Source organism: Amblyomma mixtum, chromosome 3, assembly GCF_055824585.1.
Source record: "Amblyomma mixtum isolate Tamu chromosome 3, ASM5582458v1, whole genome shotgun sequence".
NCBI classification, from domain to species: Eukaryota; Metazoa; Arthropoda; class Arachnida; order Ixodida; family Ixodidae; genus Amblyomma; species Amblyomma mixtum.
In genome coordinates, this window is record NC_143014.1 from 67,596,248 (window position 1) to 67,608,454 (window position 12,207).

The 12,207-nt window shown below is 44.5% G+C and overlaps 2 protein-coding genes across 12 annotated transcripts in view; one reads left to right on the forward strand and one right to left on the reverse strand.

Moving 5' to 3' along the window:
* The window catches only part of LOC149350500 (mRNA (2'-O-methyladenosine-N(6)-)-methyltransferase-like), a 106,727-nt gene extending 97,544 nt beyond the window's left edge, over positions 1–9,183 (reverse strand). The window contains exons 1-2 of one of the 5 annotated variants that reach the window (XM_089579543.1): positions 9,112–9,183; positions 3,956–4,139 (exon numbers count right to left, since the gene is read on the reverse strand). The gene's annotated coding sequence lies outside the window, so the exon portion shown is untranslated. Of the gene's footprint in view, positions 1–3,955; positions 6,137–8,222; positions 8,714–9,111 lie in introns of those variants that run through there. The other 4 variants (XM_089579539.1, XM_089579542.1, XM_089579541.1 and 1 more) reach the window with 4 other exon arrangements.
* Positions 1–12,207, forward strand: part of LOC149350505 (DDB1- and CUL4-associated factor 11) — a 52,981-nt gene that overhangs the window by 2,871 nt on the left and 37,903 nt on the right. For 2 of the 7 annotated variants that reach the window (XM_089579549.1, XM_089579548.1), the window contains exons 2-3: positions 2,867–2,958; positions 10,680–10,771. In XM_089579549.1, coding sequence (XP_089435675.1) covers positions 2,867–2,958; positions 10,680–10,771 — 184 coding nt within the window. The other 5 variants (XM_089579550.1, XM_089579551.1, XM_089579553.1 and 2 more) reach the window with 5 other exon arrangements.

Below are 12,207 nucleotides of genomic sequence, written 5' to 3' on the forward strand. Positions count from 1 at the left end.
CCCCATGCCAAAATTTGTTAATCCTGTCCCAGTGTCCACATATTGTGTGGGTAGCCAAAGTTTTCTTTCAAAGTGGCAGAGTCAAGTGGAATACATGCATCAGAACTGCAGCATGGTGGCACCAATCTAGTGAAGAGGAGCAAGAACTGTGAACTGTCATTGGAGCACCTTTTGCTTCAGTTGCATGTCATGATTATAACCAGTGTTAGTTGAACTGAGTTCTGCCTCATCTCATATGCATGTGTAATTGGTGTGCATATATATTAAGGAGCGCAGACGAGGCAACAACAAAGTGCACAATCCTACTCGCACCTGAATGCTTATTGGACTGTTTGATGATGGCAAGTTGGAAAGTTTGATGTCAGTACACATTAAAGATCCCCAGATGGTCGAAATTATTCCAGAGCCCTCCACTACAGCACCTCTTTCTCGTTTTCTTCTTTCACTCCCACCTTCCTCCCATCCCTTACAGTGCAGTTCGGATGTCCACCGAGATGTGAGACAATTACTGCGCCATTTCCTTTCCTCAAAAACCAATTTTAAAAACCAAGCAATATAATACAGGCAGAGGAAGTCAAAGAAAACAAACATCAGTGCCGCCACATGAAAGATCCACGCATCAGAAAGTAGAAGAAGAAAAGCCAATAAAAATGACACAAATGAAAATGAAGACAGGCAGCATTGTGTTAAGTGGTGTCAAGGGACACAGTTTCAGCCACAGAGAGCGTGACAAACTATTGAAATAGTTCGTCACGCTCTCGACGAGCTATTGAAATATATTACTCAAGTTAGCAATATGGTAGTCTTATGAATTGATTCTCGTGGGTGAATAAAACAGTTCTGTAATGGAATTTAGGTGTGCGGCACTTCGCCCATGTTCAAGGGGCAGCAAAGGCATTGGTCAGCCAGGTGGGCATTTTGGTTATTATTCAAAGTGTTATTAAACGCTTTCTGAGCCTTATGTTAAAGGGTAACTCCGAGGTTGTGTTTTTTTTTAACATTTTTAGTTGTTAATCACATAAATTCCCCTCTCACCAGTGCGAAAAAATAAAAATAAAAAATTTCAAAATACCAAATGGAAGTATTTTAAAACAGCAAAAACCAAGAAACCAAAACGAGGCCACACAGCAATCTATGACGTCGTGGATACTGTCTCGAAACTTGTTGTGTGCATGTTGATTGGTTAAACTGGAGACTAAGCAACAGCTTGGATCATTATTTGTCTGAAATGACCAGAAACAAGCTGGAAATTTTGTCCTTCAACAAACACTGGGCAAATAACGACGAGTGTGCAAACTCTTGACGTCACACATGCAATGTGTTCACAGAAGTTGCTCCTCTTGAGGCCACGAAGTGGGAAGTTTTAAAATTAATTTGCGCTGCAACTAAACGCTATACAGCTGCAAAATTTGACACAAAAGATTCAAAGACTGTGGAGAAAATATCTTAAAAGTTTCAGTACAATTCGGGGTGGTCACCACAGTTGCCCTCTAAGAGAGCGACCAGTTTGTCCTAGGTGCACTTCGCCACAAGCCATCATAATTTTATATAGTGTGTTTGTACAGCACTTATTGTGTTTGGTTGAGTACCTACCTAACGCCACACATCTTACTTTCAGTGCCATACACCTACTTGTTTCTGGACAGCCAGGCACACCTGGGAAAACTTGGATCAGACAGAGAACAAGATGTCAACACCTTAGCGTCCTCCTATCTTTTTTGTTCAATGTAAAGTGCTATGGACATAAGGACTCACGTCAACTTGTCTTTTGGTGTGTGGGAAAGAGGCAAAGTTGTCGTAATTCCTTATGAGCATAGCACTTCACATTGAATTAAAAAGGTAGGACATTATGGTGATGTTTTGTTTGCTGTCAGACCAAGTTTTTCCCAGGTGTACGTGGCCATCCTGAAACAAGCGGGTGCAGAAGCCTGTGGTACTGAGTGAGGTGAATGGTTTTGGGCACTGAACCAAGTATGTTAAGTGCAACACGAACATGATCTACGTCCCTTCTTTTTAACGATGCACTTGTGAACATGTTGTTCTTTCTCTGAAGCAAGGAGCTGGCAATGGGAGCATATTGAAAACTCCTTTTATTGCTACACTAACAAGGCTGTGCAAAGTTCAGTGATATTCTGAATTCTGTTTTCCTTCCTTTGTGCCTGAGTACAGCTGGCAGCTATAGATGTAATCAGCATGGCATCACATTTCAGTTGGAAAAGTGAATGTGAAATTTTTTATTTTATCACCAGGCTGTAATGCATTTTTATCTTTATATAGTAAAAGACACCCTCTAGGACTTAATTAACACTAAGCATTTTTTGTACCTATTTCAATATTTATGCTTGAGCATGTAATTATAGGTACAATTTATTGACAGTCAATTTCAAAGCAAAGAAGGCTGGCAATGTGCATTTCTTCCACCTTTTGTCAGACAATGCCCTTGTAATTATGGCGTGTAATTATGGCTAAAACTTATTGATATTGAATTTTAAAGAAGACCAGAGTGTTGCCCCAGACAGGCAGTGTGCATTTCTTCCAGCTTTTATTAGATGCCCAAAGGAAAGCTCAAATGGATCATTGTTGACTAGTGCTAGATTACTGATTGAGCATTGTAATCAAGAGGTATAAAGCTCATATAATGACTTTTTTGCAGTGGAGAATATTAGCAGCAATTTATTTGCACATGTTGTTTTGCTCGAAAACTGTATAGCAGTCTAGCACAAATGTTGTTGGAGGCTGAGTGTTTGCTGGGGTATTTGCCTTGTTCTCAGCTTATGTACTTATTTGTGTTCAGGGAAATGGGGATAAGCCACATGCAGCATTTTCCTGACATCTCTCTAACCTTGATTGCAAATTTTGCTTGCAGCATTGAAGCAAATCGGGCGCGGCTGTTCAGCAGTGCCCTGGAGGTGTTTTATCAAGACGATTCGGATGATGAACTGCAGCTGAACGGACTGTGTAGGCATTACTTTCTTCGCCTTACTTCTTTCATTTAGCTGTTCTATTTGGTTGGTGGGCAAAGGAGTGCAAATTGATGACATTGCTCAGTTTCCCTCGGCTTCATTGTAAGAATTAAAAGGCAGCCCTAGTATTCTTGTTTCACTAGGAAAATTCATTTGTTTGTTTTGTTGGAAAACAGTCTGAAGTAACATATCGTGAGGGTGACCTTTGAAGTAAACTAAAAGTTTATTGTGATGTTGCTCAGCAGTGTTTACAGTTTTTCTTTTTGCTTTGTTTTAGCATTTTTAATGAGCATAATGAGCAAGATGCTTCGTTACCATATTTTTAATATTTTGCCTTTATTTGCTTGTCTGCAGTTCACAGAGCTAGTTATTCCCAAAAGGCATGCAGTTTTTTTTTTGTCTGATATAAATTATGGCATCCAGCCAAAGTATGGTAAGGGTTATGGAAGTTTTTGTGAGGCTTCTGCTGTCAGGTATTGATCACCTCATTTAACTTCATTTTTTCTGCATATGCCTCATCGGTGAAGAGGTTTGATCTATAATCTTGATTACTTTTTTTTCTGTATTTTTCATCTAAACTTATATCTACATTTCTGCTGCTGTGGACAAGAAATAAGGATTCTTAATGCCATATTAGGACTGACAGACATTTCACAACATTGTGTAAGCACCAGTCGCAACCATTTATGTGTAATTTCTCTTGCACAGTTCACATTCTGCAGTTGGTTCTTAACCCGTATACCTTGTAAGTGCCCCTGAAGTATGTTATAAGCATTGCAGTTACACAGACGTAACAGTTCTAAGCACGAAATTGGGATCTAATTTATCAAATATTTCACCTCTGCACACTGGAGGAACCTCACGTGTCGACTTGAACACTCATTCACTTTGCCTCAGTCTAGCATGTGCATTGATTGTTGCTGAAATTTTGGATGTTGATGTAATGTGACGAACGTGGTCACAAAGTCCAAGGTCCTTCATAGCTCTTTCACCTGGAGTGCTGCTGCGGACGGTCGTCAGAAGCCCGGCCTTGTTCTGCATGCAGTTAGCTGGGAGAGGGACAGTTGAGCACCGTGCATGAACACGTGAGCACAGTGAGAAGCAGAGTCCTGCAGCCCCCTTGAGTTGAGACGCACGTTAGATGCAGAGGTATAGGGCTTAGGCGTGTGCACAGCTCTTGAAAAGAAAAAAAAAATGAGCATGAGGAAGACCATAGTGAAGAGAAATGAGTTTTAAACATATGACTGTTACAATTTTTTACATTAAAAAAAATTCTTGTGGGAGATTACCCTTTTTTTTATTTATTTCTCAAATACCACTCATGATACTCGACCTTAGCGGGAAAACTGGCTCACGGTTTTCTGAAAAGGTGCACATTACAATTTTTGGTGAAACTCTTAACATAGGGTATGTGATGTAAGAGGAGTTTTTACCTGGAACTTGGCTATTAAGGTTGTAAAGCTGGTGAGGGTTTTCTCCGTTTTTTTTTTATAGTTTGCCTGCTACAACTTATGTGGTGGTGACAGTACCCTCGTTAGATTACATGTAAATGAAAGTCCAGCATTAAATAGCAAGAGTGGATTAATTGTGCTTGCTGCATTCAGGTTAGTGGCTATTTGCTTTTCTTGTCTTGGAGTCAAGTTGTCAGTGGTCAGGTGGACCATTTGACAAGACAGTTTTACAAGGGTGACAATGGTTAAGGAGAGAAAGAGAAAATAAAGTTTAATGAGAGGAGAGGTGGAGAGGTCGGCCAGCGGCAACGCGACCCTGGCCTGCTACTCCACATGGGGGCAGTGATGTGATTGCTGTGTTATTTGTGCCAAGCCAAACTGTGCCAAAAGGCAAAGCTGCTACATGCTGCTACATTACAACAAGTTACGAGTAATCTGCACCAAGCTTGCGCCAAAACTGTACTTCCTTACGAACAAAATTCTCAGGTGCCGCGTGTTATCCTACCTCTGCTTGGGCAGCACTAGTCGAAAACGCAATTTTCCGAGAATCCTTCAATCAGTCCTTAGTGTATGTATGTGGGCAGGCACCATGCTGGCCGAGCACGTTGTCACCCTGTGTAATGAAAACGGAGAAGCACAATAGGCCTGCAGCACACAGGGACTTACTCTGATCATCCAGTGGTGTTGAGGGCACGCCGCAAATGCGCATGGCACAAACATTAGGTCTCCTCGATTTGGCTGCACATTCTGCACTAGTTCACAAAAGTGCCATGTCAGTACAGTGCCAGTTTTTGCGGTGCGAGTATAGCCGGACACTAGTGCTCTCGGTGCAGCGACCAAATTGAGTGCAAAAGTTCAGAAACGTTCATCTGATGCAGCCGCGTGTTGGTATTTGTCGCGTGGTTTGACATATGCGTGGGATTGTATGTGTTAGCTGTATTGAACACTATGCCTCTGTTCGATGTGGCGCATCTCCTGGAGCAGCTATGAAATTTTTAATTCCAAAAGTGCTGAAGAATTTGACACCATTCTTTCCGTTGCATTGTGCAAAGTGGCGCAGGCCGATCGACCGTCACTGATTCAGCAGGTACTTTGAAGAGGCAACAAACTCTGAATTGAGGTTACTCAGACTTCCGTTCGAGATGACCTTTGACAGTTCATGCACGTGATTCAGGCTGTTGCCGTTCTCTCGAAAAGTGACTGCCACATTTACAGAAGGAAAGAGTTGCCTGATAACTCGGACTATATTTGAACTCAACAACTCGCGTTCACTGTCGGCGGATGGTGATGGTAGAGTGACTTTCAGACACTAACTGACAGGTGAACGGCGACCTCAAGGCCAGTCGATCGCTGGTGTAAGTGGAGATATACTGATGTTGTAGCGAGTCATCACAAACGTTGCGATCACCCACGTATTGAAAACATCTCACCATCTGCCTCTTATGCCAGTGCTCTGTCGTGCTGCGAGTAATAATAATATTTGCACTCAAAAGAGAGAAGGTGTAAAGCAGTATGCAAGGCTGGACAGAAAGATGAGACCCATATGCAGTGCGCCATGCCAGCCAGTCTCTTATGCACGTACACAGGCATGCACATACAAACGCACATGTGCACACTGTCTTTTCAGCTGTTTAGAAAGAGCACAGTGCAGATGTCGCGGCTAGCACGGGTATGCAGCCATCTCAACCATAGTCTCAACGCCGCTCACTAAAACAAGCATGACCACAGAGCCATCTGCTACGGAGCGCGCCAAGCACTTTGCACTACTTGCACGAGAAGAGAGCTCGCCGGAAGGCTAGTGCAAAAGTGCAGGGTAACTCGTGCAGCACTACGTCAAATCGAGTGCCAAAGTGCAGGTGGTGCAAGCTACACTGGCAAATCGAGGGTGCGAGTGCAGCGCCGCCTGTACTCGCACGGAAAGTGCAGCCAAATCTAGGAGACCAATTCACAAACGACATCGGTGTTGACTTTCACGTCCTTGCTGGGTGAAAGTGGAGGAATGGCACTCTACCGTGAAGTTCTCAGTGGGCATCAATTTTGGGGCTCGCTTTGTTGCCCTATCAAAAAGAGGCGGGTAGTCCCGGATAATTTTTTTCACTCAGGTCGGAACTATCTCCCTGCTACTCAGTTCCCATTTTCCAGCACAGATTCAACGGCATGCAACTTCAGTTTTGCAGCGTAGCTTCTTCGCCTCGCAGGTGGCTTCATGCTGAGTAAGAAGGAACTGCACGCGCGAAGCCATGACACTGAAATCGAAACTTCCGAGAACATGACTGGACTGGGTGCGGCGTGCACTTCTTGTGGCTCTCAGATTCAATCCTGTTGTTGCGAGATTATGGGATTCTAGCCATAGGATAAAATTTAAAAATGACATTTTTAGCAGAGCGTGACCTGCATTCCACCACTGTGAACCGAATCCGCGGTGAGCAATCTACACACTGTGCAGATGGTCCTGAGGAGCGCACACCTGCCACTGCACAGGTGTAGTTCAGTCCCCGCAAAAGCGGGTTGTACTGCTCCAGAACTGTAATAACTCTGTTCTTTTTTTTCTTTTACTCGTAGATTTTCTAAGCATAATTACTAGGAACGGCAAAAGATGGCATGTAGTTGCATGTCGTTTTTTTGCTGTATTTAAGTCGAACTGACAAAAAAAATCTTTAAAAAAAATTCGACTTATACACCAGGAAATAAGGTATTATCTGGGCCAAACGCTCACCTTTTTTGCGCCAGAACATATTTTTGGCTGCTTCAAAAGCTACTCCAAAGTAACTTCAGCCAATCACATCAGTGCAGGAGTGAAAGGGGAGGGAAGGGAGTGGTAGAGTACTAGTGGATGGTCATGATATCATAGAACAATGCATTACATTGGGTGGACCCACACAATAGTGATATCCATGCATGTATCGTCAAAATATTCTGTAGCAACTGGAGCTGGTAAAGTTCCACGTTTTCACTTGAATTTATTTCTGCTGTGGAAAGATTGAGAACACTCCCTTAGCCATGCAGTAATGTTTGCTTAATGTGGTCAAATAATGTGTTTATGCTTTGCTAAGTAACTGACACGATGCATGTTTTTATGCTGAAATATAGTGTCTCAGCGTATTGTGGCTCTCTATAGTGTTAGCACAAATGAAATGGCCTCCAATTTCATCCTACCAGTTAGTGTCACTGAGGCCGCGCTACCAGACGCCACGAGCGTCGTCGCGGCAAGCGCGACGTCTTGGCGGCCGTTTCACGCCAGCTCGCGCATTGTCTCGGTACGCCGTGAGGTACCCGACCAGAATTGTTTGTGATCCGTAACGTCTTTGCACGTTGTTAAATGCGTCAGCGTCTACTTTTCTTTGTGGAACCCTTATTGTGCATGAAGCTTGCAGCAGAATTCTTCAATGCCTTGATGTAACCGATCTGCTGCACGCAAGGATGCACTATCACGATGGAAAGAAACGCGAACGCGGCGCCTACGCGCTCCGCTGTTCGAGTTTCTTTTGATGGCGCATTTACCTGTTTGGTAAGAAAAAGACGTTAGAGTCGTCCTAGAATGCATCGCGGACAACTCTAGCATCTTTTTGCTATCACTGAAGTAAAAGCGTGAATAAAAAAAAAGTGCGAGCAGCGGAGCGCCTAGGCTCCGCTCTGTTCGCGTTTCTTTCAATCGTGATAATACATACGACAGTTGCATCAATCATAGAATATTGAAAAAAAAAAAATCCCTCGGCCTAACCGCCCGCTTGTTAGGGCTCAAAATTTGCACAAAGGTGGCATTTGGCGGTCAGTTTTGTTTTATATAACGCTTGGGTAGAGTACTTGCCTGATTCGGTCAAGAGTAATCGGAAATGTTCATCGTATGTGGCGACGGCGAACCAAAACTGCGAGCTTTCGCAGTAATGACATCTCTATGGTAATGATACCGGTATCGTCACCTTACGCCCTCCAGGCGAACGAGCACTCAATCGTGCGAGACCGACTAACTACAGACCTGCACAAATGGCGCAGCGCGCGCTAATTAGCTTTTTGGATGTTGATGGCGCTCGGTTGCCCTGTTCGTCTGCTATGATCATCATCACCGTCTGCCGTTTCGTGCGTGCTATTTAATACGTTTATTTTGTCTTTGTCTGCTATCTTATAACATCATCAGTGAAAATAGCCATAATAACGACTTTTTCCGTCCTAGAAGAGTATAAAAAGCGCTTTCCTTTTTGGCCGCTCTCTTTTCGTCGGCTTAGATGAATGGATGATAATGATTACGTGGATAATCCATAAAACTGCCCTGTTTTAAACAAAATGATGACGGAGGCCATTTTCTCAACAGGTATGCATTTACGTCTGCAGTGAAGCTCCGCCTACATTCAGCCTCCGCGCACAAAATTCCTCCACGACGAAAAAGTAGTCCCCTGGTTAAACGTTTCTTGTCATGTAAATAAGAAGTTTACCAGAAGAAAAAGATTATGAGCTCTATAATTTTTACACCTGGATTGTTTGATAAAGTCAAACATTAAAAAGCTCATTTCGCTTACTGTTGCGATTGTCCAGCGGAGTAATACAGTACGCCGCGGACCGCGGCCCAGTGTTAGCAGCTGCTGTTTAAGTCGGCGTTCCCGCTCTTTTCTGTTTCGCGCAGTTCACGACGTATCCACTCAGTCGCACGGTGTTACGGGTGGGACAGAAATTATCTGCGACGAGACGTGAAATACACTCACATTTTACAGATCACCAGTGAGTTAAATGCTGTTGATGGCTGCGGCGGCCGCGCCCGCGTCCACCAATGTGGCGCAAGCCGCGCTAAAGAGGGCGCGCGCGCATCGTGGCACCGTGCTAAAGCCCGCGCTAAAGCTCCTTGCTGCGCAGGGCGCCAGCGCCCCTTGCGGATGACGCCTTGTGAACAAAAGCCAGTGGCCCAGTTATATGCTTGTAGCTGAAGAGTAGGCCTCTAAATGATGATGCACCGCATTTGGAACTATTTTGTGCGGAGGGCAGATCTTTGGGGTAAACAAATTTTCATGCTTTAAAACCATTGTCATTATAACTGGTAGATAACGTGTGGATCAAGTGTTGTGTTAGTCATTCAATTAATTAGCATACATGATACTGAAAAATGCTAGGTTAGCATAAAGTGAGTGCAGCGTGAAAATTAGGCCTAACGGATAATTTGCGTCGCCATGTCGAAGACCAAGAATTCGAACGCCTTATTTTGTAAGCCATGTATTATTATTCTTTTTCGTGGCACCGCGACATGGCCCATTGAGCCGATGTATAAAAGTGTCTGAAATTTTAGACGCGCGGCAACTGACTGCTCGATTTTTTGGACTTCGTTCGCACTCGCCGACAATACCGAAGCCACCATATAACGTGCACAGTCGAACCTCATTGTTCAGATTGCAGGAGAGATCGAAAACTGTTCTTGAACGTCTTCCGCCGCACGACCTTGAGCAGTAGTCGGAGTTCGCTGAACTCATCTGTGCCGAGTCTTTCGTCCCGAATGCGGGAAGAGGTAGCAAAGAAGCGCGTGGGAGGTGTATGGCTTCACGGAGACGTCGAGCGCGGAAGGAAATGATGGTGCATTTCAAAGCGCGGTCAGCGTACCCGCGGCAATTTCTACCGTAAAACCGTAAACAACTGGTGTTTCGATGACAGGCAAGACGCCTCATTATACGCAAGCCACCGCAGAGTGCACATCGCCGGATGCGATGCCGACTTTGGCTCTAGTTGCTAGGCCTAATGACGAAGGCCAACGCCGACGGAGCGCTTGCTTCGGCCATTTCTTGGTTCTCATTGTTCCGCCATTTTCGCGTCCTCGTTCCGGGCCCATCGTACTGCGGGCGCAGCGCAGTTCCCGCAGCGGCCTGTTCGCTTTCCCGTCTAGACTTTGTCCCAACCTTTGCGTTCATCGGCGGCATGCCGAGGGCAGCACAGCCAGGCCGAGCGCGTGAAAGCGGTCGCCGCCCGTCGTCTGTGCGCATGGCGCGCGGCGAAATTTAGTCATGAGGAGCTTCAGTATGTGTGCAACACAACTGACCCCCCCTCCTATGGCATATTGGCAATAAGTTGGGGATTTTTTTTGGTGAAATTTGATTTTCCGGACATCCCGATTTTTTATTTTTCGCGGTCCCTGGAGTCCGAAAAATTGGTCGTTGACTGTATTTGTGTCGTACTTTCAGGAGTGTGCTCTTGTCTGAATTATTGCGTTTCGCTGACAAGGCTGCCCTATTGCTTTTTTGGAAGCCTTTTTAAGAATAGCAGTTAATGCATGTTAAATTTATGCCAACAGATACACTCGACATGGGTCGAGGTCTGATGTCAAGGAGATGTTATTTTCGACTTGTTTCAGCTGTTCCGCCACCTGACAACTCCAGGATACTGGTAAGCATGCTACTTGGCCAGCTACTCGTATGTAGGTATGCGTGTGTGAAGTTTCAGGCGCATTGCTTGTTGCCCATATTTATCTTTTAATGCTTGTCAGCCTATCTGCTTCAAGTCACCAATCTTCACACGAGGTCTTGGACAGCATGCATCAAGGCAGCTGTCACATTGCTTGTGAAATCTTATGGTTTCCATACTGTTAATATTTGATGCTTGTCCGCCGCGGTGGCTCAGTGGTTATGGCGCTCGGCTGCTAACCCGAAAGGCGCAGGTTCAATCCTGGCCGTGGCGGTCGAATTTCGATGGAGGCAAAATTCTAGAAGCCCGTGTGCTGTGCGATGTCAGTAAAGAACCCCAGGTGGTCGAAAATTTCGGAGCCCTTTACTGTGGCGTCCCTTATAGCCTGAGTCCAGTGCTGCCAACCTCCAGGTCCGCTTCTCCCCCAATTTGCAACCGAAAATTCCCTAGATTTCCCTAGACATGAAAAATAGTGTTCAGTTGTATATTTCAAAATTGTATATTTATGCGTAGTTCAGTAGCAACTTTTATCATGCAGCTACCCTATTACCAGACGTTGATAAGCAAATTGGCTGTAAATTTGAAATGAAGGATGCAAAATGAAGTTCTAAATGAAGCAAAAAGATAAACTTTAGCGCTCTTTGGAAATTACAAATTAAAGGCTCTATATCGTATATGTCTTTTTTTTTCAGCAAAATATTAGTAAACATGCATAGGCATGTGGAATTAACTGAATTTTTTTCCCTTCATGTTGTGTCGGTTTAGACTTCAACCGAAGGATACCATGTACAAAATGCCTGGAGGTCGCTTGAGGAGTGTACGGAAACTGCGATATAAAAGCTGCTTGTTCATTTGCTGCGATTGCTCTAGAGGGTGGCTGACGTAACAGTTTGAGTCAATTAAAATAATGAAGCAGTGATTGGCTTATGTATGCCTCTTGTGACCTCAACTCACTTTGTTCGTCGTGGTGGGACTGGAAATTATGATTTATGATTTTGGAGGGTCTAACGTCCCAAAGCGACCCAGGCTATGAGGGATGAAATAGTGAAGGGCTCCGGAAATTTCGACCACCTGTGGTTTTTTAACATGCACTCACATTGCACAGTACACGGGCCTGTAGAATTTCGCCTCCATCGAAATTCACTGCCGAGGCCAGGATCGAAGCCTCGTCTTTCGGGTCAGCAGCCAAGTGCCATAACCACTGAGCCACCGTGGCGAGTGAACTGGGAATTGTTCCCTTAGTTAGACTAGCTTAGATTTCCAACATGGCGCTCCTTTATAAAAAAAATGGCGCCCTTGTTCTTTCCTAGTTATCAAAACAAACATGCTGATATGCTTACTAAATAGGAATTTCACATCGTGCAGCGAGCTCCAAATACAGCGTGAGGAAGGGGCGCGCGTGTTGAGGGAAGACGGTG